Raw genomic sequence first — 27,266 nt, 5'->3', positions numbered from 1 at the left:
AGATAAATTATGCTTTTTTCTTTATATAAATTACAAAAAGCAATCATGTCAAGCTTGCAACTTAAGAGATACAAAGCAATGCAATTTTCTACCAAATTATTTTAGCTTGCATTGCTTTTTTTGTTGCGCATTTAGGATTTTTCAGACAAGTTGTGGAAAAGGATACAAAACTTATGGAAATGAGAAAAATCCTGTTGATTTCATCTAAAGTTTCCCCATTACTGACAAATCTCTACATTCAACTGTAAAGATTAGCTGGTTCATTTGCAAAAAGAAAAAAAAGTTTGTCAAATGCGTTTATTTTCTCCTTTTCTCCAGATTTAATTTTATTACATTTCATTAATGTAGGCAATACTCAACAGGGCAACTCACAGTTGCAGTCCAGATTAAGAGGGGAAAAAACTGACATAAAGAAACAGCATGCACTCTGTGTGAAATGTTTTATTGTAGTCATATTTTTCATATTATTCACAGTATAGTAATAGCAAAATATTAGATTAATTAATGGAAACAACCAGAAAAACAAAAGCAGTTTGATATTTTCCAGGAGAAAACCGTCACTGCTGTTCTGAAACGCTCTGGAAATCTACAGGTTGGAACGTGTGAGCCAAGGAAACTCCTGCAAACAGACAACACAGTGTTTATATTAGCTATACGGTGTAATAAGATCTAGAGGAATATTGTACTGTAATGGAGATCTAAGCAGTAAAACAGAGGTTTTTCCAGGTAATAAAAATTAACTAAAAGTTTTCTTCAAATTTTCAAAACTAAATCTTGTCAGCTTCAAGTCTGACAGGAATGAATTAAAGTTGGGTGTCGAAAGGTAAAGGCGCAACACTAAAAGTCAGGGACAAGTCTTTCTGCTGGCACAGCCGTGGAGCTCAGCGCTGTGGATACATTACTCAATACAACCTTCAACCGTGTCTGCAAAAGGTTGCGTGGATACGTTCAACATAAACACGGAGGGCCTTGCTTTCTAATTATGGGAGCCCTGAAATAGAAAGGTCAGGTTGGTGTTAGGTGGAGGGATTGTGAGTGGAATACAACAGTTCTGGTGCACCTGGAGCAGGAGGATTACGGCTCAGCGAGGCATGTTGGTAACATAGCCCTCAAAGGATGAGGAAGAGTCAAGTAAACATGAAGCTGTTTATTGTATGCAAAGCAGAGACCAAAGAAACACTGGATTAAATCAGGCTTGGCTTTACTGCTGTGTCTGCTGGTGTCACTCAGTCTCTTTATGCCTTCTGTGGTGCACCAGGACCAAATACTAAAAACATTCTGTGATCTGATTTGCAGCCTTTTGTCATATAGTACCGTTTATAGTCTGCAAGGACTCAGGGCTGCAAAGGTGTAAAACATGCTATGAGATGAGATTTCTGATATGAGTGATATATGTCAAGTCTTTATTCCAGACTGTGTTAACATGTTCGGACCGCCTTAGACCCTCCATGTTTCTCCAGTGTACGGCAAACACTCCACAGCGCAGAAGTCCAGATATTTGATAGAGCCACAGAGATGCTCTGACTATGGTAGGAGTTGTTATTACAACCGTGACCACAAGGTGGAGCATTATTTTTCTAGAGTTGCCTGTGCATGTAGAGAATTTTACTCCAGGTGCACCTGGGAGACGCTCACCCTCAAGTCTGTCTGGCAGGCAAGACGTGGTTAATGTTGTTGCATACTTTATAAACATGCAGACTCTATAAACATGTGCTCCTAACAGTTGTAGTTACCTGCTGCTTCCTGTCTGAGGAAGGGTCAATGAGCACATTGATGAGACTTGGTCTCTCCCAGTCACTCAGGCTAAGCTGTAAGGCACTGCGCAGCTCCTCCACCGTCCTCACCAGCAACCCTCGACCTCCGAACGCCTTCATCACCTCATCATAGCGAGCGTCAGGTAGAAGGGACACGGGAGGGGCCCTACAGTGTGACGATGTAAGACAACTTTTGCTACGTCATAGCACAAGACATCAATAAAAACTATCAGTGAATTCACTTTATGATCATTTTCTCAAAAGTATCTCACTCACACAGAGGTCAGCTCTCCCATTTGTTTCATTGCTTTCCATGTTTCAGAATCTACTCCGCTGTAAATGCCGTTATTATTGACCACAATAACAACCACGGGTAGGCTATACCTGATTTACAAAACACAAAGAGAAGAATGTGAAGTCAATAGACGGTTAAACTGCAAATACTGAATAGAAACACTGGACTCAGTTCACCTGCACATGGTCTCAACCTCCATACCAGAAAACCCAAAGGCACTGTCTCCCTCCACACAGACGACCCTTCGGCCGGTGTTCTGGCTCGCCTCCACAGCAGCTGCTGCGATAGCAAACCCGAGACCTACTCCCATTGTTCCAAAAGTGCCTGCATCCAGTCTGAACATCATCAAGATTAGTTTACAGCAATCTAATAGATATACATTAACTCACAGTTTAGTCTAAATTGATTTGTTAGCATAAAAAAAACAACAAAAAAGTCAGTGCGCTTGACTGGCTTACCTGTGTCGAGGTAGGTAGTTATTTAACATGGTGCGTCCGATGTCCATTGTGTTTGCACCCTCGCTGACAATGATGCAGTCATGTGGCAGCAGCTGGGAGATGTGATGAAACACTGTGTAGTAGTTCAAGGGCACTGTAGACTGTAGAGCAAGTGCCTATTGGCAAGAAACACAAAAAACAGAGACAACATCTAAATGGATTAAATATATAATTTAATGTCATCGGCAGGCTGATACAGTGTAACCATGCACAGAACAACAATGTAAGCTTTCCATTGGTGGTCCAAATTCTAAGGAAGGATTAGAAGAACTTTGGTGAAACCCACCTTTGATATTTTTGCATTAGCAGCAATCTTGCTCTTTAACGTGCTCCACCACTCAGCGTTAGAGGGGTATTTCCAACCATCTCTACGGACACACAGTAGCAGCTGAAGAAAAAAAAACAAAAACACTGCTATTACAGTTGAATGTTACTGTACTCGTGTCACTGATATAGAGAATATAGTCGAGCTAAAAATACAGCACAAGACGTTTCAAAGAAATCATCTGGTCCTTACCTGGTCTTAAAATTTGGTAGATGCAACCTCAGAGGAAGAACAACCCCATGACATTTAACACAATGTAATCGTAATAAAATGCAAAAGCAGTCTTGTGAATGTCCTCACTGTTTCCATAGGAACTGAGAGAGAACGTAGAAGCCAGGTGCTGCTAATCAAATGCATTTGATTAACTGATCATCAGCAAGTGGTCGTGTGTGAACACAATGCCGAGGAGGAAAGACAACACCAATCTCAGCAAATGTTGCTGTCCATTAATCTGGGAATGATTATAAGGCCATTTGCAAACAATTTCAAGTCCATCATCGTACTGTGAGGAAAATTATTCACAAGTGGAAATCTTATTAACAAATTCACCCCAAGGTCAGACCATGCAGCGCTCAGAGAAACTGCAAAAAACCCAAGAAGTACATCTCAGGCCTCAATTAACATATATTAGCAATTCAAACTCCTCTGTATATGAAATACGCTTTGTTTTTGCCATTTTGCTTTTTACAGACATATTTTTTGTCGCATATTTCAGTCTGAAAATTCAGTGAGAGGAGCAAAGAAAATATAAAAACAAACAAAAAACTCTGAACAAAGTGTTCAGACCTCAGTGTCGTCAGGCTTAAAAACCAATGATTAAAGAAGCCATTAAGAGCTGCACAAGTACAACCAGATCTTATGCTATAGTGAATTATCTATGAGAGAAAAACATAGTTCTACACAGGTTCTTACCATTAGCACAAATGTTGATGAAACAGGTTTGCTTTTGATTCCTAAATTAACGTTATGGGAAAGACATCAAAGAGAAAGATGAGCCAATGGGCTGAGTTGCTGAAAATGTACCTGAGTGGCAACAGCACTGATATCTCCAAGGAGAGCGACAGCTGGCCTCACGTTATTGCCCATCTCCTCAGCACAAAGGTCAACCTGCAAACAGATCACAGTGGGGTTATATCATTACAGCTTTTGCAGCACCAGATTTGGCAAAACTAACTCTCTCATGACAAGGCAAAAGATTAACAACCAAATAGACTACTAGCTTTAAACCAGATCTTTTAATGCAGATTTTTCTCAAACCATAAACTCGGTCATTTACATACCTGAAGGATCTTAACATTAGGGTTAAATCTAGGCGAAAGACCAAAATGGAGCATCCAATTTAGCCTGGCTCCAAACAGAAGTATGACATCAGCCTGGAGAAGAGCTCTGGGTAACAAGGGAAAAAATACATAAAAAACAAACAGCAGAAGAGGTCAAACAATGGATTCTCATTAAACAAGACTAAAAATTTTAGATCCTGACTAGTTAGAAGATGCAGAATTTAGGAGCCAGATAGATGACTATGACACAAATGTTTGTTTGCCATCTAAACATGTACTGTCAACTATTCTTGGCCTAAAAAATATAGAAATAGAAACTTCGTGCCACTTCTCCCTTAGGCAGAATGTTTTTCGATCCTAATAATGCATATAGAAGGTGAATTTTGTCTTCTAGCTAAAAACACATTCAAAATAGGAGCTGCACTCAAAACACATCCGTCTGTCTGGATGTTAGACTGTTTTCTTTTTTGAAAAATCTGACCATCGCTTTTAAAAAACAAGTACTTTTATAAGTGTATTATTATACACTTACCTAACACTTCATTAGGTACACCAGTTCAACTGCACATTAATACCTAACCAGCCAATCAGTTGGCAGCAGCTCAATACATCAATACAATCATCAAAATTGTAAAAATGTTGCCCGGTCTGATGAGTCTGGATTTCTGCTGCAACATTCAGATGGCAGGGTCAGATTTTGGCACACACAGCACAAAGGCATCAATCCATCCAGCCTTGTTTCAACTGTTAATATCAACTGAGCATTGATTAAACCCCAAAGCCTGCATGGGTATTGCTGAGCATGTCTATGCCTTCTACTTCAGGAAGATTAAAACACACTAAAGTTACAGAGTTCTGCTGGACTACTCTATTAAGGAGAAGCTCTACAGATTGTTACAACTTTGTCTGGTTACTACCAGGTGTGATTGTGCAGTGTGAGGCTTACCTTGAGCGTGCAGCAGCTACACAGTTGGCATGGTCATCAGGAAGAACCCCTTTTCCCATCGGGGTGGGCAGGAAGGGAAGGCCACTCATTTCAATAAGCTCCCTCAGCACAGTCTCTGCTCTGCCGTAGGCTGCTCCTATTGGCGGAAAAACACAGGTTGGTTAGGCTTAGTTAATTTGAAAAGAGGTGGCAATTGCTTCTTTTGTTTCAGTTACCTTTGCCGATGATGACCAAGGGTGTCTTGGCTGCTTTTAAGACAGATATGGCTTCTGTGACTGAACCCTGGTCAGCCAAACTCACTGGTGGAGGTGGACAGCAGGACACCTCTCTGAGCGAGAGACACACTTCTCTGAGAGTCTATACACCTGATGTTTAACGAGTGATACTGTGCATAAAAATGTATTTATTTATTTTTAAATCCAAGAATGACAACAAACCTAACTTTGCTCCTCTCCACTTTAGCATTAACCATGTCGCCTGCAATATCCACATAACAAGCACCTGGACGCCCATAGATGCTTGTGCGGACCGCCTGTGACCAACCAAATACCAGAAAACTTTACACAGACGTGATGAAAATAATCATCATCATCCAGATCTGTTCGATACATTAAAAGAACAAACAGACAGTGTGAGGGCATTGTTATACAACCTTCTCTATCACTGAGGGGATGGCTTCTAGACTGCTGGGTCTCGCTGAAAACTTGCTGTACAGGCGGCATGCTTCCACCTGGCAACATGGAGAAACAGAATCAGCGTAGAGAAGCGGTGTCAGGCAAAAATCCACATCGAGACACGTGTTACCTGAGGAAACTCCTGAAAGGCTCCTGCAGTTTCCTGATTTCGATCCGAAGACCCTCCGATAACAACCACCGGCCTGTGCAAAGCCAGCATCACTTCATAAACACCTTGTTAGTTGTACAGTACACAGCAGTGGTTATGGAGTCATACCAGCAGTTCATGTTGGCATTGGCCATTCCACCCAGGGCATGGATGAGCCCAGGTCCAGAAACCACAAGACAGGCCCCTGGTCTGGATTCAGATAACCACAGGAAACAGCAACATGTGAATAACAGTGCTGGGCACCAGCTGTTCACCTTATTCGGTACAGAATTAGATTTTACCTCCCAGTAATGTATCCGACGGCAGACGCTGCATAGCACGCCTGTTATGCGACAGAAATTATTTGATGTCAGCATGGCAGTGCAATGCTTTTGTTAGGGATTACTAAGGTTGTACAAAACAACGAGTTACCGCTTGCTCGTTGCGCATTCCTACGTATCTGATTCCTGCAGCCTGAGCAGCCATGGCCACTTCGATAATCGGAACTCCAACTATCCCAAACATGTAGTCCACTTTCTGCAGGGAGATTGGTTGAACGTTGGATTGAACAAGTTTTGTAAAAAAGTAGCATTATTAATAAGAGGGGGAAATGCTTTTATGAAAAGTTTAGTGATCCTGACCGCACCGCACTTGGACTTTGACACATTGCTCAACAGTTACATCTGAGCAAAGACACAAACAGGGAGAATATTTCTGTTGGAGTGCCACATGTTTGCAGACGACGTCATTCCTACCTGAGCCTTTAGAGACTCAGCGATGAGCTGAGCTCCTGTCACTTCGTCCATGACCGTGAGGAGACAGCAGGCAGCGCAATGTCAAACCGCACTGTCACAAACCACAAGGTGAGGCTGGACTGCGACTTGAGCAAGTTTGCATCAGAGCCCTTGAGCAAAGGTCTCTGCTTGGTTTGTTTTTGGACCTGCATCCGCCCCCTTACTTCCACTTCCGAGTTACGAGCCAATCACGGGAGCCAATGCGTGTGACCTCACGTCCTACCGAGAAGTGCAAAAAGAAATTCAGTTGTGTAGACTAGATACTATATTTTATTTAGTTATTTCTAATAAATATTAGAATCTAGAGTTTAAGCATAGACCTTGTAGTCGGTCTTTGGTTTAATGCATCATTTTAAATAAATTAATAAATATGGATGGAACAGAATCATGCAGCTCTTTTCATTGGCTGCCAGTAACCTTTCTACACCATAAAAACAGCAGTTGTATGATTTCTATATTTGTATGACAGAATAAAAAACAAAAGTATAACTAATAATAATTGAATGATGGTACACCAACAGGCCCCTGAACTGCTCACTGCCTCATCAGAAATAGTCTCAGTGGAAAGGTAGCTGTCAAAACGTCATTCTTAAAAGTGAGAAACAGTAAGAATAGACTGTGGTATGCCAAATTACACAAGAACTGGGCTGTAAATCAGTAGCATAAGTCTTATAGAGTGATGAATCGTCATCAGTATTTACAGAGGTCAGGAGAAAGGTACAACAGTGTCTACAGCCACCTGTAAAACACAGTGTCTCTGTCATGGTCTGGTCCTGCATTTCTGACAGCGGTGTTTGGGATCTTGTCAAAACCGATGACATTATGAACACAGAAAAGTGACTTTCAAGCTCATTAGAATTATGCAAACTCTGTTTTTACCTTATATACGGTACTGTATTTCCATATGTTTTTGTACACTTGCACCCATTTTCCCAGCAAAACAAAGAAATGGAGATAGTTGCAATCAGAAATAAAGACAGCATTTAACAAAAAAATAAATCAAGTTCATCATTAAATAACTCATTTCTTTATTACTCATAAAATATACAGCAATCTCAGTACTGAAAGAATTCATTGGAACTTGAATTCACAGTCATTTTCCCTATATACATGCTAGTTTCTTTCCTCTTCAAGAAAAAAAGCAAGGAAAAGAAAAAAACACTTTTCCATACTAATGAAATTAGCGAATGTATTTTACATAATTCCAGTTAAAAGCATTTGTCAACAAACAAAACTGTGAATTCTTGAATCAGGGTACAATCGAGTGGTTTCTCTCTCTTTTTTTGAAGTTAAAGCAAGCAAAAGTCAATACTTTGACTAAGATAACAGCAAAAATATCATTTAGACAGAAGAAAAATCAAATGCCATCCTATCATTGGTTTACAGTGTTTCTCCTCGCAAAGCTCAGCCTAAATACCTCAGTAAGGGATCAGTGCTTCTCACAAATGTTTAAATACTTACCTAGTGTGCACCACTGTACTTTCACAGCTGCCTCTACAAACCCATCCTTTTCAGTAACTAATGAAGGCACAAAATGAACACATAAAAAGGGACCAGAAGTACACAAATAATTTATTCTTCAAAGACTAAACCGCAATGGACAAGTCAATGTACAAAATTAAGGTTGCTCGACCTAATAATTAACCGGTGCACATATCAAATTTTTTGAAATTACTCAGATCATTAAAACCTGACTTTTTTTTGTTTTCCTCTAGAGGATAAGGAATTTAAGACATGAAAAATGGGTTTAATAAAAATTTGATCTCAAAAAATAAATGATCTTTTCCCCCAGTATGACTTTTACAGACTTGAAGGACAAGTGCATTCTGAAGGGTGTAGTGTGCGGATATAAACCCATGAACCCCCCCACCCCTCCAAACACACGCGCGCACACACGCACACAGACACACACACACACATTAACAGAAACAGCGAACCGCTGATGAACCCAAGCCTTCTCAGTCTCATTTGCACAGTTAAAACTGGGTTAAAATGTATCCATGTCTCTTGGTCCCTGTTGGTTTAGCTCTCTGTGATGTGCAACCACCAGTCTACAGCATGTTATTGCCTTAGAAAGGTTGCCGTCTACCAAACGAGTCCAGGTTTTAGCACTCAAGAAGTCCGTGTTGGTAAAGCAGTGGTCACTGAGGTCCAGTATTAGTTGAAAGGACACCTAGTGCTGGATGAGGTGGTGATGAGCGTTGGCCAGCCTGCTGAACCTCCTCCCTCACTTGCTCGCTCTCTGGTGGTGGTGGTGATGAAGGGGTGGGGTGGGGTGAGGGGGACTCTTAAGGCTCCTGTGGGGGCTTGTGTCTCATTCTGCCCTCCCAAACTCATGGTGGATGATTTTTAAGACACAGCGTGTGTTTATGCATTTATCACTTTCGCCCTTCCTTCAGTACGTCTCTGAATCAGAGTCGTTGAGCTCCTCGTCTTTGTAGAAGCCGTCGTGGTGGCTGATGTTGTTGAAGCTGCAGTATGAGCTGTGCTCGCCACGCAGCACGGGCAGGCTGTCGAAGGTGACGCTCTTAGAGGGGCTGGTAGTGTAATGGTTAATGGCACTGAATGGGAGGGTTGGTGCCGGGGTGCAGGGAGACACAGGCATCATGGTGGCCAGGATGAGGGCTAGGCAGTCTGCCACATCTTTGTTGGGGGCACAAGCCAAGGCGGGCGTGTAACCTGAGGAAATAACAACACAACAATATTTTATGCTCCATAAAATTAATGCAAAGAAAACATTTGCAGTCAGCTTCTAATCCTGCTGTGCCCAAGGATGCACACCAAAACCCAGAAGTAAGACAAAAATAATAATAATTTAAAAAAAACTACAGTGAATTTACCATTTTCATCAACTGCAAGGACACTGGCTCCCTTTGCAAGCAGCTCTTGCACTACCACAGTCAGGCCATTTCTTGCAGCCACGTGTAGAGGCCTTAAAAGACAAGATAAATCTTTGAAATCGGTGACAAGCTAGTCAACACTTACTAATTTGTTTTGTACATTTTGACATTAAGAATTCAGTTATTAACAATAATGCACTAACAAGCGAGGTACTAATATGATATGAGTGATACGTACGTCTGTAAGGCGGCATTAGTGGCATTTATGAGGTTTCTGTCTGTAATCTTCTCCAATATCAACAAGGCACTGGTTTCATGTCCCTATGGATGGGTATAAAAAGAGCCACACAGAGTGGTAAATGCTCATCCTTTCTCATATTTAAACACTTTGGCAAGACACTGTGCATACTAAGAGCATATGGTACTACACACCTTACTGCAGGCCAGGTGTAGTGCAGTGTTCTTTGCAGCATCTTGTAGAGTGAGATCTGCTTTTGCACTGCTCACCAGCACCTCTAATGGTGACATGATCAAACACAGGAAAAACAAAATGAAGTTAATTCAATAAAGCACAGTTTATTAATTCAATCCTCCACTTGATTATTATGTCCCGCTGTGATATTTGCCAGGGTAATAGTTAAAGCCTTCGTACCGACAGCGTTGGTCTGGCCGTTCTCAGCAGCCATCATGAGCGGTGTCTTCCCCACGGCGTCGACACTGTTGACCTGAGCGTTGTGGCTCAGCAGCAGCTGGAGACACTCCACGTGGTCAGTGAAGGCTGCGGCGTGGAGCGGGGTCCTGCACGTGCAACATCAAAGCAAAGCTCAGTATTTATTCAGTGATATGACCCTTCACTTCCTTACGCTCGTTCCCAGAATCAGGTGCTTTACAATTCTATTCAGGCTTGAATTAATATTTTTCTTGTAACATCATACATGCCTGTTTTTACTGTCTTTGGAATTCACAATTGCAGGGCCCAGTGTGTCTATCAGCATCTCAGCAGCACCTTCGTTGTCATGGATCCTAAGGAATAAAAAACAGCACTATTTAATCTGGTAGATGCTCCGTCCTTACACAAATTGATCGAGAGAAAGCAGCTCTAGGTCTTACACAGCACAGTGGAGGGGGCTGAAAGAATTGCCATCAGCCTTGTGGAAAACCTCTTGCTCCAGCAAAACCTCCACACACGTATCGTGACCTGCAAGAATGAAAACATTAGCTAGTTACAGCATTAACATAGCAATAATGACCAGGATGTGTCAAAACTAGCCTAAGGGTGTGCATAAGAGACCTGTGCCAACGAGGAAGACTGTATTAGTCCCCCTATGAAATGCAAAGTTCGGGTCAAAAGCTTCCCAAGTGCCATTTTTAACAGAAAAACAGAAATTTCAACATAGCATTTCTTAACATACTAGTTTTCTTTAGAAAGCATGAAGGATTTCTATTTGTGCTGCATAATTATTTCACTTTTTTTGTTTTAACTGAGCCATAGCACGAATCACTGCCGTGGAATGATGTCCTTTAATTTACAAGCTTTGAGCAGCTTTGAGCACAGTACAAAAAAAACTTCCGCAAGAGTTTGAGTTTGAGAAAGCATAATACCAAAACCAAAACAAATCAGTTTAGACTTGAGGAAAAGAATTGTTGATGCTCACAAAGCAGAGGAAGGATATACAAAGTTATCACATCATTTCCAAGTACTGAGAACTGGAGTGAGAAGCATCAATAAGAAATTCAAAGAGAGCCACACAGGACAGAAAAAGTCTGGCAGAGGTAGGAAGCAAAAGATTTCAAAATCTCTGAAAAGGAAACTGGTGAGAGATGTGTCTAAAGACCCCTTAGCACCTGCCAAAACATGAGTGAATGTTTTAGCTAAGCTGGGAATTATACGCTCAGAAGAGAATCACTAGAACCATGCAAAGGAATGGACTGTGAGATTGCACACCAAGAAAAGCCAGACTGAAGTATGCTAAGGACAACTTGGAGAAAGAGTATGCATACTGGAAGTGTGTCCTTTGGTCAGATGAGACTAAATCAGAGCTCTCGGTCCACAGAGACACTGTTTGTGTTCGGGGAGAGAAGCATCACGGAGGCTAATAATTTTAACCGTCTTAGTTTTTGTGAAATCATTTAATCTCTGTGTGCAAAGTAAAATAATGTAGGCATCCAAAAAAAACAACTTGGATGCTTGAAAAAACTATAAAAGAAAAATTCCTTTCTTTGTTTAACAGCACCTGGGAAACACAAAATGTTTAAAGACGGGACTAATAATTCTGTCGCCATCTGTATGATGAGCAAGCAATAAACATGGAAAAGATGTGCTTGGCTATATTCCAACCACATTTACTTGGGTGCTTCATTATACTAATCTACTGCACTTAGTGGCAGGCTTGCATGTTCTAACCATCACATGTAAATGTCTTTATCTACACGGAATGTCATCAAAGCCCTCTTCTCTGTACCATTGTAGCAGGCCCAGTGCAGTGGGGTGTAGCCTTGGTTGTCTGTTAAGACAGGGAGTGTTTCCACTGATTGGGCAGCATGCAGAAGGCCTCCCAGTACCCCTATGTGTCCACACGCCGCTGCCAGGTGGATCGGTGTGCGCCCTTTACAGTCTCGCACCAGGAAGCTGGCGCTGTGCTGAAGCAAAGCTTCCACACATTCCTCATGGCCAGTCACCGCCTGAGAACAGAAAACAGGTTTTACCAATGACTGGCTTACATCCTGAATGACAACATACAATATGTAGAAAAAAAAAAAAACAAGGTTTCAGAGAAACCTCTCAGATACTCGCAGCACTACCCAGTTTTCACAATATTTCCTCCATGAGTGTTGCTTCTTTTTCTTTAAGTTGTTTATTGTACATTTTGAGGGTCTACGTTGGGTCACTGCACTATAGTAGAAGTCAGCCTCTTTTTACTTTCAGTATCTTGACTGCCTTTTGGGCATCCCAAAGCAGAATATTTCCACATCGATTCCTAACATGATGCCTACGTTGCCTTGATGGCAAGGTTTTCTTTTCAGTATATGCTGGCATGTCTGTTGTCCAAATAGAGCATATTTGTGTAGAAAGCTGGCACAGTAGGAGTGTTGTAAAGTCATACTGGGTAGAGAGTTTTGCGTCTCAGACTGGAATTCAACTATCGACCTTTCGCTTGCCAACTAAATGTGTAAACCCATACATTATGGAAAATCACACAAGGTCCTTTATATAACTTACAAAAAATATTAGTACTAAAACATTCCAAAAAGCATAACATTAATGAATAAAGAAGATATACAAGCAATAGACAAAGAAAGCAAAAGTAAAAATGTAAGAAAACAACATGTAAAAGCCAGTCCATACTTTCCTGAAGTTCGTTTATTTATTTCTAAATGGGGAAATGATTGTGCTGATAGAATTGCGAGAGGAAGTTTGTTCCACAGAACTGGGCTAAAACAGTTTACCATTTGTTTTAAGCCTTAACTGTAAAATATGTAACAGCAACTGATTCTGAAGGGTCTAGGGGTGGTATGAGGTATTAGGAGCTCTAACGTATCAAGTAGAGCCAAAATCTTGGGATTCTGAAGCAAATGGGAAGTTACTGTCGTTCTGTGAGTGATGTGTTCCCTGTGATTAGTGTGAATATACTTGCTGCTGTTTTGTACCAACTGTAGATACTGCCGCATCATTTAGGCATGTACACAATGACTTGCAACTATCTAATCAGGAGAAAATGAGGATGTTGACAAGCAATATTTCGAAAAGCGAGACTGGACTACATGTCTGACATGCTGGTTGGTTGGCAATAAGTGAAATGTGCCTTGCAACACAGTAAAAAACAAAAAACAAAACAAAAAAACTGTTGTGATTATTGTGTTGTTGCGATATTTGAAAGACACGCTCATTCCACAAAGGCCAAGAAATACACATGTAAATTCTGATAGTGGTAGCAAGATTTAGGTATCCATACTGAAAACTGTGAATAAAGTTATGCACAGAAATATGAGCAAAAATAATGACATTTACTTACTCCTCTGTGCAGGGCTGTCCTGCCCCATTTGTCTTTGGCTTCTACATTGGCTCCTTTATTTAGCAGAGAATACACACAATCTGTGTGTCCACTCAGGACCGCAAGCATGAGAGGGGTTCTAGGAGATATGAGGCAATAATGTTAGCAATGACTTTAGAATAAGAATGGAAATAAAATAAAAAGATTTTCATTTAACTTACTGTCCATTCCCATCTTGAATGTCTACTGCACTTTGAAGATCAGCATTTCCAATGAGCAAACGTAAACACTCTGAGTGACCATTGGTAGCTGCGGGAAAGATTAACTTATTACTTATGTTGTATTTGGGTCTGAATTTTCAGGTTCAGGAAATTTTATTTGTAACTCCACGTCTAACATACCTGCAGCATGTATAGGTGTTCGCTTCAAGGTGTAATCTTTCACCAAGATGGAGGCTCCCTGGTTGATTAGGACATCCACACACTCCACATGCCCTTTGAAGGCAGCCAGGTCCAGGGGTGTGCGCCCTTGGCTGTTTCTCACATCCAGATCCAGCAGAGACTGCACCAGAACCTCCATAGCTTGATGGTGACCATGGTATGCCTGAAAGGTGGATTCCCCCATTATAAAGTTACTGCTGATGCTGGTGACATGTACTGCTCACCAGAAGGATAAAACCAAGTGTTTCAAATTACTCACAGCAAGATGCAGGGGGCTGACAGGGGCTCTGACATCCGCGTCGTTCAGGATGTCTGTCCCTGAGGTTTCCATTAGCTGAATAAGCCAAGACACACATGAGAACCTGATTCAGATATTGTTTCCTTTCCTACTGCATGACTCTGTGCCCTATTTTATATACATAAAAACTACAAAAAAAATATGTCAAGCCTTGATTATACTCTGTTATAGACAGAGTTACAGACAGCTGGAGACATCACAGCAGAAAAATCCTTCCTGTTATACGTCTTTGAAGTTTGGCTGAAATCTGTTGCTTGGGGCTTTTGTATTGTAATGAAAATGTTTCTGCAGATGAGTTTGGGCGATCACAAACGAACATCTGTAGGGACCCTTGTGCTCACTGACTAATGAAAAAAATTCCATCACTTGGACTCAACCAGACCCACAGGTCCAGAAAATAAGGCCTCAGTCATAGAGTTTTGTGGTACTTCTTGCTAGTTTTATGAAGAGACTCCTCAGTTGTGAGGCTTCTTCTCTTCTACGAACTCAAGAAATTAAATTTAAAAAAATCTATCAACTAAAGGGATAAAAACATCAAGGACACCAAAAAAAAACAGGTTACCATTCAACCGAGGGAGATAGTAGCCTGAACACTGAAATTTACCAGAAACCCACCATAAACTCTGAGTCCCACCACCCAGTGGAACACAAACTTAGGGTTATCAGAAGCTTACACAACTATACAGAAAACATTCCCTCCAAGGTAAAAGAAAAAGGAACGCACACATTAACAGAGTACTTTTAGTTATCAGCAAAGAGGCATGAGACAAAATGTCAGACATTCACCAGGGGAGAACCAAGACGTCATCCAGAGAACACAGACGATTCAAGGAGGAGTAAAAGAAGTCATCTATGCCCAAACAGAACAACCATTTCAGAACAGGTGGTTGCCTAAAACACCAACTATAACACACTTTTGAGATCCCCTCCCAGGTGATTCACTCACTCACATGTTGAAATGTGCAACCCCAATAACGTAATAATGATGACAACAACTCTCTGGACTAAGTCCAAGGTGAAAGCACCACTAGGGGCTGAATAGCTCATAATCCCCATGATAGGATTCTTCACTGTTATAACTGAAGAATCCTCTCAGACAAGAGGTGAAATGTCTTCAAGAGCCTAAAAAGAAGAACTAAAGAACTAAAAATCAACTTACCACATCTAGGGGTGTTTCACTTGCAATCTGTTAAAGAACAGGAAAAAAACACAAACAAACAAAAAACAGGCAATTCTTTAAGCAGAATTCCACAAAACACAAATATGAAAACAGGGACATGGTGGCTGTTAAGTGTCATGTACTCTGGATTGAAGTTCTTACCAGCTCCAGACAAAGGCGATGTCCATACGCTGAGGCGTAGTGCACAGCATTGTAGCCCTGATTGTCCCGGATCCCTGGATTTGCATCATTTCTCAGTAAATATTCCAGGCACCTGCAGACACAACAAAAGCGCTGTAGTCAAGGAAACAACATGTTGGCTTCTAGTCCTAAACCACTACTCAGCATAATGGATAATGCAGGTGGTTATTTTTACTTTTATCTGTGAAAAACTACAAACATGAACCACCTCCCACACAACATCCACCATTTTTAATAGAGAGAATTTACTGACTTTCCATCTGTGTCAGACGCAGCGGCGTAGTGGAGAGGAGTGCAGCCCCGCTCGTCTAGGTCATTGACGCTGGCCCCAGACCCCACCAGAGCAAACAGGCACTGGTAGTTACAATTGGCAGCAGCGTAGTGCAGAGGGGTCCTGGAAAAGCAAACACAGCTCAGTTCCCTGTTCAAATTTGACTCTTGATCCAAATCCACCAATAAATACTACAAACCTGCCAAAGCTGTCCTTTCTGTTGAAGTCGGCCCCAGTGTTGAGGAGAAGATTTAGACATTCCAGGTTTCTGAGGGGTTAGACAGACAGATAGTCACTTGATTAAAAATTACACAATACTTTAATACTAAAGGCGATATTCAGCCATCGTGTACTGACCCTCCAGCAGCTGCAGCATGTAAACAGGTCCTCCCAAAGTCATCAGGAGTATCAATATCAAAGCCTGCACAGGGTAAAAGTGATTATGAAGGAGACACATTCAGGATATATTATAAAATGTTTTACATTGCACATGATATATTTTTGTACTTTTTTTCCTGTCAGGAATTTCTAAACTACTTAAACGTGAGCTTTGTGTCACGTTGCACTGAAGGCTGTGACAGGGCATGAGTGCCGTTCACCTGAAGACAGGAGCTTTCTGCAGCAGTCAGAGAAGCCACTGAGAGCAGCTAAATGCAGTGGGAACATGCCATGGATTCCTCGTCTGAATGAAAAAACAAAAAACTTTGTATCATACAAACAGTACACAACAATGTTGCTAATGTGGGAATAAAAAAATGACTATTACTAGCACATTACCATTTATATGAGTTACACAACAGATACTACATGTGTGCTTTCAGAAGGAAGGCTCTTCAATATATGTTCTAAGACTTGACTGAAAAATCAACAGAAAGGCTCACGTACTTAGCTGTGTCAGCTCTGTTGGAGATGAGAGTGTTAATGAGGAGTTCGTGGCCGTATCGAGCGGCAATGTGTAGTGGTGTATTTCCGTTCTTGTCTTCACAGTCAATCTCCGCACCTTTAGGGGGAAAAAACAAAAATCAAAGCAAGCATTTAGCCTCTGTTACACTAAAAAGCAGTTTTTGCTTCTGGGTCCAGCATGAGAAACAGCTCACCTTTCTCAATGATTGCTTGAGACCTCGAGAACCTCCCATGGATCGCTGTCATGTGGAGTGGAGTCTTCCCATCTTTACTCTGAATTGAAACAAAAACTTATTATCTGACAAGTTATGCCTTTTTACAGTAAAGTTTAATCCCCAAGTCAATCAGCTTCCCTCAAACAATGAGAAGACCTATCACATGTAGGAAGCAGGCACAATAATACACGTTTACACACAAGGAAGCAAGACGTTAGGGCTGTGCGATTTTATACGCTATCGTTTAATTTGTGGTGTCGCATTTTTTCATTGTTTGGATGGCCACCAAGTGAATGCAGGTACAGAAAATACCAGCATGGCCAGCGAAGATGAGGCAGAACCAGGTAGCTCCAAACAGAAATACTAAACTAGGGGCTACCTCTGTAGCATGGAAATGGTTTGGTTATGAAAAGTCTGACACAGACCAGAAAACTGTACTATGCAAATTATGCCGCAAACCGGTCCCCAGCACAAACTCACACACGACAAACCTCTACCACCTACGCAAGAATCATGTGAAAGAGTATGGAGAGAGTTTACGGATGGGAGGCCAAAAGGAGCCGTCAGGTGCTCAAAATAAACCTTAGACTCAAAGGTTACAACAGGCTTTTCCCCGCAGCATGCCATGTAATAAATACTCACAAAGAAAATGGTGGTCGTTACAAGTTATATCTAAAAATATATGTAAATACTTAGTTGTTTAATAACAAGCTTTGCCTGGTTTTTACTCACTTTAATGTTGACATCTGCCCCATTGCAAACCAGAAGCTCCAGGCAGAGTGCTCCGTGACGCGAGGCGGCGGTGAAATGCAGAGGGGCAAAGCCCTTCTCGTTCACCTGGTTGACGTTGGCTCCACAGTCTATGAGCTCGTTCACAACCACATCTTGCCCGTTGTAGCAGGCCACGTGGAGGGGTGTGTTGCCATATGCATTGGGCTCATTGATCTAGAAAGTCAGGAAAACAGCAGGCAATTAAAACAATTAGAATAAAGTGCTACAAATAAAAGAACAGTTACAGTTAGAACAGTTGTAACACACAATTTAGAGACACCACTGAAAAATATCTCTCCTGTTGAGCTCATACAGTATAGCAGTGTCTACAGTGCGATGGCAAAAAGCTTGTGGGTGGAACCTACATCCACCCCCAAGTCCAGGAGGTATTTAACAACGCTGATCATTCCACTAGAGGCTGCCGCATGTAGGGGGGTGTAAGATTTCTTATCTTTGCAGGCCACCTCAGCTCCATGTGATGCCAGCAGCTTCACCACTTCTATGTGTCCTGAAGATAAAAAGAGATTTAATTACATAATGCTTACACAAAGATATTAGACATGTTTTTTGTTCATATGGCATCTACTCTAATGTAAACATTTAAAAACATTTTAACAGATGATTTTTATTCAAATAAAATTCTGCCATTTAAGTTAATATTGACCACAAGAAGAAAGGAATGTCTAAAGTTGCATAAAAATGAACAAATACCAAAACGTAAAAATCTCTATGGCTGCATTATTTTTTACCCATGTAGGCGGCCCAGTGTATCGCACGGCGGTCCTTCTTGTCAAAAGCATTGATGTTGGCCCCTCTGGAGAGCAAGAGTCTCACCATCTAAAAGTAGCAAAAAAACCAAAAAAAACAAACAGGGGATGAGAAAAAACATCAGGGGACGCTGCAACATCAACCTACCTATCTACCATTTGCAATAAATGTAGCAACTTATATACACTGCATGCAGTGTTTACATATTAGACATACGAGTTCAGTGACTTTATCTTAGCGCTCTTGGATCAATTGTCTTGTCAATGTATGCGTATCTTCACTTTAATATAATAGAAATTATTTGAACCTGCAGGGGTTTCTAAAGTTATTTTTTTAACTTGCTGAGCAAACATGAGTGGTGAAACCTTGTCACCCTTTTGCACAGATTCTGTGCAGGTATGCCAACCGAACAAATATAATTAAGATTAAACAAGAAAACATGCATTTCCAAATATCCTGTCTTGTACAGCCAGTAGTGTGGCATTCTTCTCTTGGAGCATACCTCCATAGACTCACCTTTTTCATATTTATATGCTTAACTTGAATCCACTGTATACCTAAAAGATGCTCCAAATAGCTTGTATGCACTTGCATTCATTTGCATGAATTTTTGATAATTCACTTTTAAGATAGCTAATTTGCATGCAAGTACAAGATTACAATGGGTAATTTGCATCCAGACACATGATTGGTCAAGCACTATCTGTGCATCCAGCACCCTTAAGTATGCGACCACAATTTATGACTGCATGCAGAGAGCCCACTCAGTCTTAAGCCATGTCTGAAAATGCAGTTTGTGCTCTTTAATTCAATGTAGCTGGCTCATTAAACATTGAAAAGCTGCCCTCTTTAACTTAAGAGGGTGCCCTGATGTCAGGAAGCATTTGGATGACTGGACCAGATTTTGCGCAACTGAATCCGGGATCAAACGGTCGGGTCGGTTAGTCATGCGCTACTAAAATTCAGCAGACCTATATGTGGATGTTGCTTGTCTCAACTAACACTTGTTAAATGGGCAAATAATGTGACCATTATTCTGCACTGCATGGCAGAGTGCCCACCAGTGTTTAATCATTCTTGAGGCAAGCAGAAACACTTCTTAGAAAGAGATCGGGAACTTCTAATAACAGTCAGGTAAACACACCCAGTAATGCTAGCATACTCTGACAGTTTGCCAGCAAAAACAATCTATGTAGCACACAGCAATTTAAATCAATCAATATGAGGATTACTGAAGAGGTTATACTCAAAGACATTGCACACTTTACAACCACAAAACCTCACCAACCCTCTACATTAACACTCTGCTCCTTAAGAAAGCTGATACCAAACGTTCAGCTGCTATTTCAATTCATTAACGCGCAACCACATCGATTCCAAAGATGTTAAAGTGCCTCCTTAAGCACAGTTTAATCTAACAATGTCTTAGGGTTTAAATTTACCTCCAGATGACCGCTGAAGGCTGCATGGTGCAGCGCGGTGCGGCCTGCTCTGTCTGACACATTCACATTGCTGAGTAGTGGTACTAGGGCTTCGGCGCAGCGGACCGCCTTATTGGCGGCGGCGATGTGAAGTGGCGTCTGCCAGTTTTTGTCTCGGGCATTTACATCAGCCGAGTGTTTCAGCAACACCTGGACAGCATCCTGTGAAGAAAAAATAACAAGTAGGTTTACATTGTTTGGATATGCAAACCTGTGTCTTGTAGTGTGTATGACAGAGAACAAAGGGAAAATTCACATACCTCACTGCAGGAGGCCACAGCTCGGTGCAGGGGAGTGAGCCACTTGTTATCTTTGGCATTTACTCTTGCACCTAGAAGTGAAGAAGCAAAGGCTATTTAAACTCATATGGTTTTGCTGCATATGGTGCAACGTTTCGACAAGAAGGTATTCAACAGTTTTTGAAGAGACTAAATTAGAAAAGTTCAGAAAAGGCTGAAAGAGGTGTAGAGACATTTCAAATATCTCATCATACTGTATGCAGAGGAATGATTGCTTGTATTCCACTTTGCTATTAAAAGGTGCCATTATGTACACACACACACACACACACACACACACACACACAGCAGTATGTCATGTGCTCCCAGCATTAGGAAGATAATTATAGGCACATCTATAATATTTCTAATATTTCACATTTTAAGAGCATGACTTATTTTCTCTGATTAAAAACTGTTAGATAATCTCTCCAGACACCTGTGAAACTCTCATTTCTACAATCCAAAATTCACCCAGTATTTGTGGCTTCAAGCACTTTCTTGTGATCATTGCATTAATACTAAGAAGAAAACATACCAGATAGAATCAACAGCTCTATAATTTCTGCATCTCCGAGATAGGCGGCAGCATGCAATGGAGTTCGCTTCTCATTGTCCTGTATTAAGTGAACAGGAAGAAACTGCTGAGATTACAGAGAAACAAAACAACTTGCAGTAAACACTGCAATCTGTCTCTTCATTACATGTGCATTGGTCTGGTGTAGCAATACAAAAACACATTTTCCTTAACATTTGCAACACTGTAGTGTTAACAGGAACAAATATTTACACAAACACCACATTGTGGTTTTAACAAATTAATATAAATAAAAATAAAGAAAAGCCTTGCAGTGAAGGACGAGCGAGTACAAAACAGCCTTATTTTGAAACAAACACCACCACTTGAATATGTAATATTGACGAGGAATGCAGTAAAGAAAAAAAAAAAAAAAAGAGGCAGGTCATGCAGTGCTGTTCTGTATGCTACAATATCTGTAAGAAAGAGCTGCACGAGGCCTTTCAAGGACAACTGCACATTAGGCCCCCCCCAAAAATAACAATAATATGAGGAAACAGATGCAGATATTTGTAACTGTTGGGCTTACCTGTGCATTCACATCTTCTTTTTTGAATATAAGCGAACGTACTTCATCAGGATCTACATTGAAAATAGCTTTCAGCAAAGGAGGCTGTAAAAGAAAGAAAAAAAAAAAGCACACAATAAATAAAAAGGACAAAATTATCATGATTTTGATACTTTTCTTTGTGGACATGTAACACCATCTCAGCTTCCATCACTACAATTTGCATACAGAGCAAACCCAATGAACTGCGAGTAACAATCTTGTCTGTCTGACGGGTATTGTTGAAATCTGAGAAAACCAATAATCCGCCAAACTTAAACTTAAGGACTTCAGCATGCTTGCAACACAGGACATACACAACACTCATCTGAAGACCAAATATTGGCATTCAACAAAGCACAAATGAAAGCAATGTAAAAGAGCATTATTCTTTGGGAGAAAGAGGACAAACAATGAAACGATGACTCCGCATGTCACAGACTGCCAAGGCCACTTTTTAAACACCGTTCTGCACTTTCTGTCTGTTGATAAGTAAACATGCCATGTTAGCAGAGATAAACATCGCAGTTTTTGAATGAAGACATTAAAAAAGACAGACCCAAACCTTGTACTCAAAATGAGAACTGTGCTGCTTACTTTCACACAGCCAGGAATCAAAAACAGGAAAAAAAAAAAAAGTACACAGCTCCTCTCATTCACCACATCCAACATGATCACAAGAGCAAGTTTTGGCATAAAAATGAACCAAAGTTCTTTGAGAAATCTCTCTTGTTGATCATCGTGTAGACAGAGTGCTAGCAGTGTGTTTTTCAACATGAGTGTATAATGGAATTTTTTTCCATCATAACACTTGGGATGTTTCTAAAAAGTGACAAAACATGTGCACACAATAAATTTCAACCTAATAGACATGTTGGCCATTGAATTGGCAACACCTTATAAAAATAAATTGCTGCTATGCTCATTTTCTCAGTTTCATACTGATGACTCCTCACTTGTCCAGTTATGTATAAACACTTGCTATGTGTACATAGGCTTTAAAAACATTTTTGCTTATGCTTAAAAAACTGCTATACCCTTCACATTTTATACATATTAATAATTGCACAAATGCTTTAATATAATTTATACTATGCCTTCTACATAATAAAGTTATGAATAATAAAACTGACTTTGACTTGAAGAACTGGCAGTGTTGTGTATCTTTCTATGACTTCAGTGCAAGCCAAACTCTAAATGCCAAACTCAGCATTTAGAGTTTGCCACACCATAAATGACAGAACTGAGTCTTGAATGCAGCGTTACAATATTCCCTTCATGTTGGATAACACTTTCTGATGCTAGCTTCAGTCTTTTTATGTTTTTTGAAAGAGTCAACCACTCCTGTAATTTTAGACAGACGAAATGCTTGCAATGCTCAAATAAAATCATTGAAAAAACAAAAGAATAACCCAAAAAACAAAAACAAATCCTAGGTAAGTAATATGACTAAAATATATCATTTATGTTTAGCAACACTGGATCGCTTTAAAACCAGAGCAAAGATTTTGGAAACACTGGAGTCTTTGATCAGGATGTTTTCATCTGCATGCCCTGTAGCAAGAGGCTGGGTTGGACAGGGACAACAGTGGAGAGGAGGAGATCCCTTCCAGGCAGAGCATTCCTGACATTTTAAAGTGTTACAGCTGAACCCCCAATTAAAAACTATATTCCTAAGAAATACACTATAAGTGAGAAATCTTAACCTGAATGAATAAGACAGCATATATGCAAAACAAAATGCATGAACAAGAAGTGGCCGAGAGAAGGAAACTGCTTTTAAAATAATCTGCTGCCTGCATCATGAAACATTGCGTTATCTACTAGTGACGTGCGATGCCACTGATTTCCTTTCTGATCAGCTACCAAGTAAAATTCAGACTGGTATTGGTGATTGTGATCCAATACAGACACTTTGTACAAAAACTTAATGTGTTTAGAAAATCCAAAGTATTGTCTTTCAAAATATACCTTCATAATGGATACATGACATCCGACTTCTTGCTCTTATCATTCAATTATGAAGAATTATATATAAGAAAAAAAGCAAAAAAAGGCAAAAAAAAAGCCTGAAAATTCAATGCCTACATTTTAAAAGGATTCAATTAACAATTAAAAACATATATGACTGATTTAAAATAATAATAAAGCTGAGAAACATTTCCTAGATACATGTTATTATCTATCTTATGTATGTTTGAATTGTATTTTTAGTGTTACACATCACCAACAGCTCCACATTTTCCCTCTCTGTACCTGGAAAGTATCTGCCTGTAGCACCAAAGGACTTCCTAGCAGCACCTGTCCCTCACCTCTTCTTCAGTTAGCCTCATCATAAACTCATCATCATATTCCGTGTAATGATTTACTTTTGTGTCACAAACCACGTCTTGGCTGTTTGTGGAGCTGAAACGGCTCCACGCATGACTCTGCTTACGATCATCACCTGAGCGAGCGATGCATTTATACAGCTGTATTTCGCATCACTATGACAAGCGGAAGGAGGAGTAGTTCCTACAAATCATTTAGAAAATCCTAATAATATAGTTACTTTCCACTGTGTTCCTGTTAATCATAAACTCCTAATTTACCCCAAATTAATAAAATATTGATATTTTAATATGAGCATGGATTCTAGAACATAAATATCTGGTATTGACAGAATCAATACTTTAGTATCGATCCTCACACCACTATTATGTACTCATAACCTTTACGTGCCTGAAATAGATTTTGGCTTAAAATAACTCAAAACATACCAAATAAGTCTACTAGCTGAGAGAAAACAAAAACACTGAACTTAATGACTCCTCTCTTTGCTTTCCATTGTACAGGTAAAATGATGCAATATACAGGGTACATGCATTCATTAGTATTCAATCATTCAACTTAGCAGGCTGCCCAGCTAGTCAATTAGGTTAATGTGCATGCATGCAGTTTGTATGTGCAAAAGACATTTGGTTTATGAAAGTGCATCTTCAGCAACCCACTTTAAAACATTAATCAAGCACAACTACGTATACTTGCAATCATCTGGTTTTGCAGTACTACTTCCTGATGCCTTTTAGTGACTCATGCTTCATGAAGTTAAATACAGAACCAAGAATTTATACCTCTACCTGACAGAAAAGATATACAATAAAGTAAGGGAAATTGCTGAGTTTACTTCATATAAGCCAAATGTCAAACATTGTAAGGGTCATTGTTGTTATTTCATTTTTTTTTAAAAAATCTATCAAGGTCACCCTGCTATGGATAAGCCCTCAACAGCTATTCAACACATATGCGGTGCCATGGGTGGATTATTCCCAGCGACATATTGAAGCAATCACGACATTACAAACTTGTACAACCACGACTGCCATCTCAAAAGCGAGCAAGCAAGCAGCATACAGTGGCTTTTTCTTTCTTTTTTTTTTTTTTTTTTAAACACAAGGACAATGAACTCGTTTAGTTATTATAATGCCCATGAATGTCTGCAGGGCACAAAGCAGGTTAGAGTTACTGGGGACAAATTCAGCCAACAAGCAGACTCTTGTGGTTCGAACACTATTTGCGCCATGTTAAAAACAAAAAAGAAGGACAGATCTGCATTTTGTTGTTTTCAGTTCTCCGTGTCCTGCATGAGTGGTGGTGGTGTAGGAGATTTTCTATGCTCTTCTCTCACTGCTGGACTGTGTGCCTCCTCTCCTCATACAAGCCAAGCTAGTTAATACCATCACCATGGAGACAGCTCTTTGGCAACTTCCACCGGCTCACAGGAGCCCAGATCATTCAAGCACACACAGACCATAAAAGACACATGCGCGTACATATGTCACAGAATAGCAGGCATGTGCAAAACAAAACCCTTAAAATGATAACACTGAGCTATTCTGGTTTTCACGAAGTAGGTGTCAAGTGTTTTTTTTGCAGAGTTTAAAATGACACGTCTACTGTCACACTGCCATTGCCCTCATATATTAAAGCATTACACAGCAGTTTACCTGCATTTTCCCCCAGTAACGCGGTACACATGGGTATAGAGTATGCGAATACTAGCTAATAGAAACTGTCTTGTTTTATATATTTTTGAGTTTTTCTATAAGGGCACACACTAAAGAGGTCTGATTACAGGCATAGCTTAACTGTAACAGTGTTATAAATCCTCTTGAAAACAATAAAGTCACCAAACTAGCACAAAGCTCCGCTCAGATCCAATCACTCCATTATCCTGCCCCACTGTGACACCAAATAACATAGTTTGGTGAATCAGTGAACAAAAACTATATCGTTATTTAAGGGTTTTCTAAACCTACAGCTGCCACAAACATCACTAGTTGGTTTTGCTAACATAAATATAACCACAAACGTTTAGCTGTCACAGTAATGTCACAATCAACAGATCGCTTTGGCTCTCATGACAATAATCTCACTGTAACAGCAACAGAGAGGAAATTATTGTTTATCAATAACGCTAGAATTGCTCGTAAGCGACTGCACAAACACAATTTAGCATTGTTGTCTCACAATATGCTAACTAGTCACTTCACAAGTGAGTCGCTGGATGCATTTCACGCAGGCTCGGGCTAATTGCTGGAAATAAATACAACATCATTAGCTGCTTTTTAACTCAACAGCCATTTAAGTACATGTCGGAGTGCAAACGTGATGGGAACAACAACGGGGCTTCGAATGTTACACGCAGTACTTCAGCCAGCTTTCACCTCATCGAGGACAATTCAAATTCTAGATTAAGGAAATGCTTCCGTTTCAGAGTCAGGCTCGAAAGACTCGAATTACATTGCGCTGGCGAGCGCTGAAATCGAGGCTAACATTAGCCGGCCACTTGCTCAAACTTACGGTAAACCTCTAACACCAGCCATTACTTACCTGGTCTCGAATTTTGAGAACCACCATATTTGTGGTATTTTAACAGCTCTCATGCAGGTTCATAAAGGAATACTTGTCTCCTTCCGAACAGCAGCGTGTGATCTCGGTTGCTTCTGCCGCTGGTTTTGCTGGAGGCCTAGCGTGACTCTAGCTTAGCTCGCTCGCTAGCTAGCTTCCTAACCTGATGGCATGAAAGCGAGAGGAGTAGCGGAAACTCCATAACATTGCCGCCACCATATTTCACCTCGCCGAAAAGACGCAATCCGATAGGCTAAGAGCGCTCTAGATGTCAGTAAGGGAATCGCTGATTGGTTGTTGCCAGCTGCATTCTGTAACAGCACAGACGCACTTTGTTGAATATTGCACTGCCCTCAGCGCTTATAAGTGTAGATATTTTCTATAAGGAGCAATTTTAAACTCTATATTCCACGTGACATTTATTAACATTGTAATTTACCCATGGTGCACTGCTCTGAATAACGTGGTTTTGAGAACAGCTGAATGTTTTTCTATTTACTAACTGTGACTCATCCTGAAGTTGCACAAGTGCGACAACCATGCAACTGCTGCAGCAACTCCATGGATGCCACTGGGAGTCAAGTGTTGACAGCAGTAATACGAGTTCTCCGGGCTGACGGGGGCCTCCTGGAAACTTTTTTTTTTAAAAAGGTAAGCAAACACACAACACAAACACAAAACAGTACTATCTATTTATTTTACGGCGACAACAGTAAAATAGATCTGAAATTTATTAAAACTGACTTATTAAAACTGTGAATTACTGGCGGTCCTAAAATGCGAAATGGGTTTCAGGTCTACTGATCCAACACCGAAATTTGATGAAATACGGCCACCTAGTGACTTCCCTTTTAACTACAAGCAGTGGAACTCTTTTAGCTTATGGCAATCAATTTAAAACAATATTTTATTTTATGTATGT

The 27,266-nt window shown here is 40.4% G+C and overlaps 2 protein-coding genes across 2 annotated transcripts; both read right to left on the bottom strand.

The window, feature by feature from the left end:
* Positions 1-425: 425 nt before the first annotated feature.
* hacl1 (2-hydroxyacyl-CoA lyase 1) lies at positions 426-6,867 on the bottom strand. The gene is made up of 17 exons (XM_082552542.1): positions 6,675-6,867; positions 6,352-6,456; positions 6,222-6,262; positions 6,049-6,129; positions 5,902-5,974; positions 5,750-5,827; positions 5,535-5,629; positions 5,313-5,425; positions 5,098-5,233; positions 4,152-4,257; positions 3,895-3,978; positions 2,833-2,934; positions 2,508-2,662; positions 2,226-2,384; positions 2,031-2,138; positions 1,734-1,920; positions 426-619 (listed from the first exon to the last, which is right to left on the bottom strand). The coding sequence occupies exons 1-17, from the start codon at positions 6,723-6,725 to the stop codon at positions 587-589; spliced, it is 1,707 nt and encodes a 568-aa protein (XP_082408668.1). The 5' UTR covers positions 6,726-6,867; the 3' UTR covers positions 426-586.
* Positions 6,868-7,717: 850 nt separating this feature from the next.
* On the bottom strand, positions 7,718-26,868 carry ankrd28b (ankyrin repeat domain 28b). The gene is made up of 28 exons (XM_082551578.1): positions 26,327-26,868; positions 21,437-21,520; positions 20,869-20,947; positions 20,313-20,383; positions 20,014-20,214; positions 18,553-18,640; positions 18,169-18,311; positions 17,765-17,977; positions 17,012-17,090; positions 16,800-16,914; positions 16,514-16,596; positions 16,272-16,335; positions 16,114-16,182; positions 15,897-16,037; positions 15,605-15,716; positions 15,443-15,469; positions 14,245-14,319; positions 13,947-14,148; positions 13,767-13,854; positions 13,567-13,684; positions 12,016-12,235; positions 10,664-10,751; positions 10,493-10,576; positions 10,206-10,351; positions 9,986-10,068; positions 9,792-9,874; positions 9,554-9,645; positions 7,718-9,392 (listed from the first exon to the last, which is right to left on the bottom strand). Exons 1-28 carry the CDS (start codon positions 26,351-26,353, stop codon positions 9,109-9,111), a joined length of 3,159 nt encoding a protein of 1,052 aa, XP_082407704.1. The 5' UTR covers positions 26,354-26,868; the 3' UTR covers positions 7,718-9,108.
* Between the last annotated feature and the right edge of the window lie 398 nt (positions 26,869-27,266).

Source organism: Aulonocara stuartgranti, assembly GCF_965226115.1.
Source record: "Aulonocara stuartgranti genome assembly, chromosome: 11".
Lineage (NCBI taxonomy): Eukaryota > Metazoa > Chordata > Actinopteri > Cichliformes > Cichlidae > Aulonocara > Aulonocara stuartgranti.
Note: the sequence above shows the minus strand (reverse complement) of the source record. Positions and strands in the feature narration are given on the sequence as shown.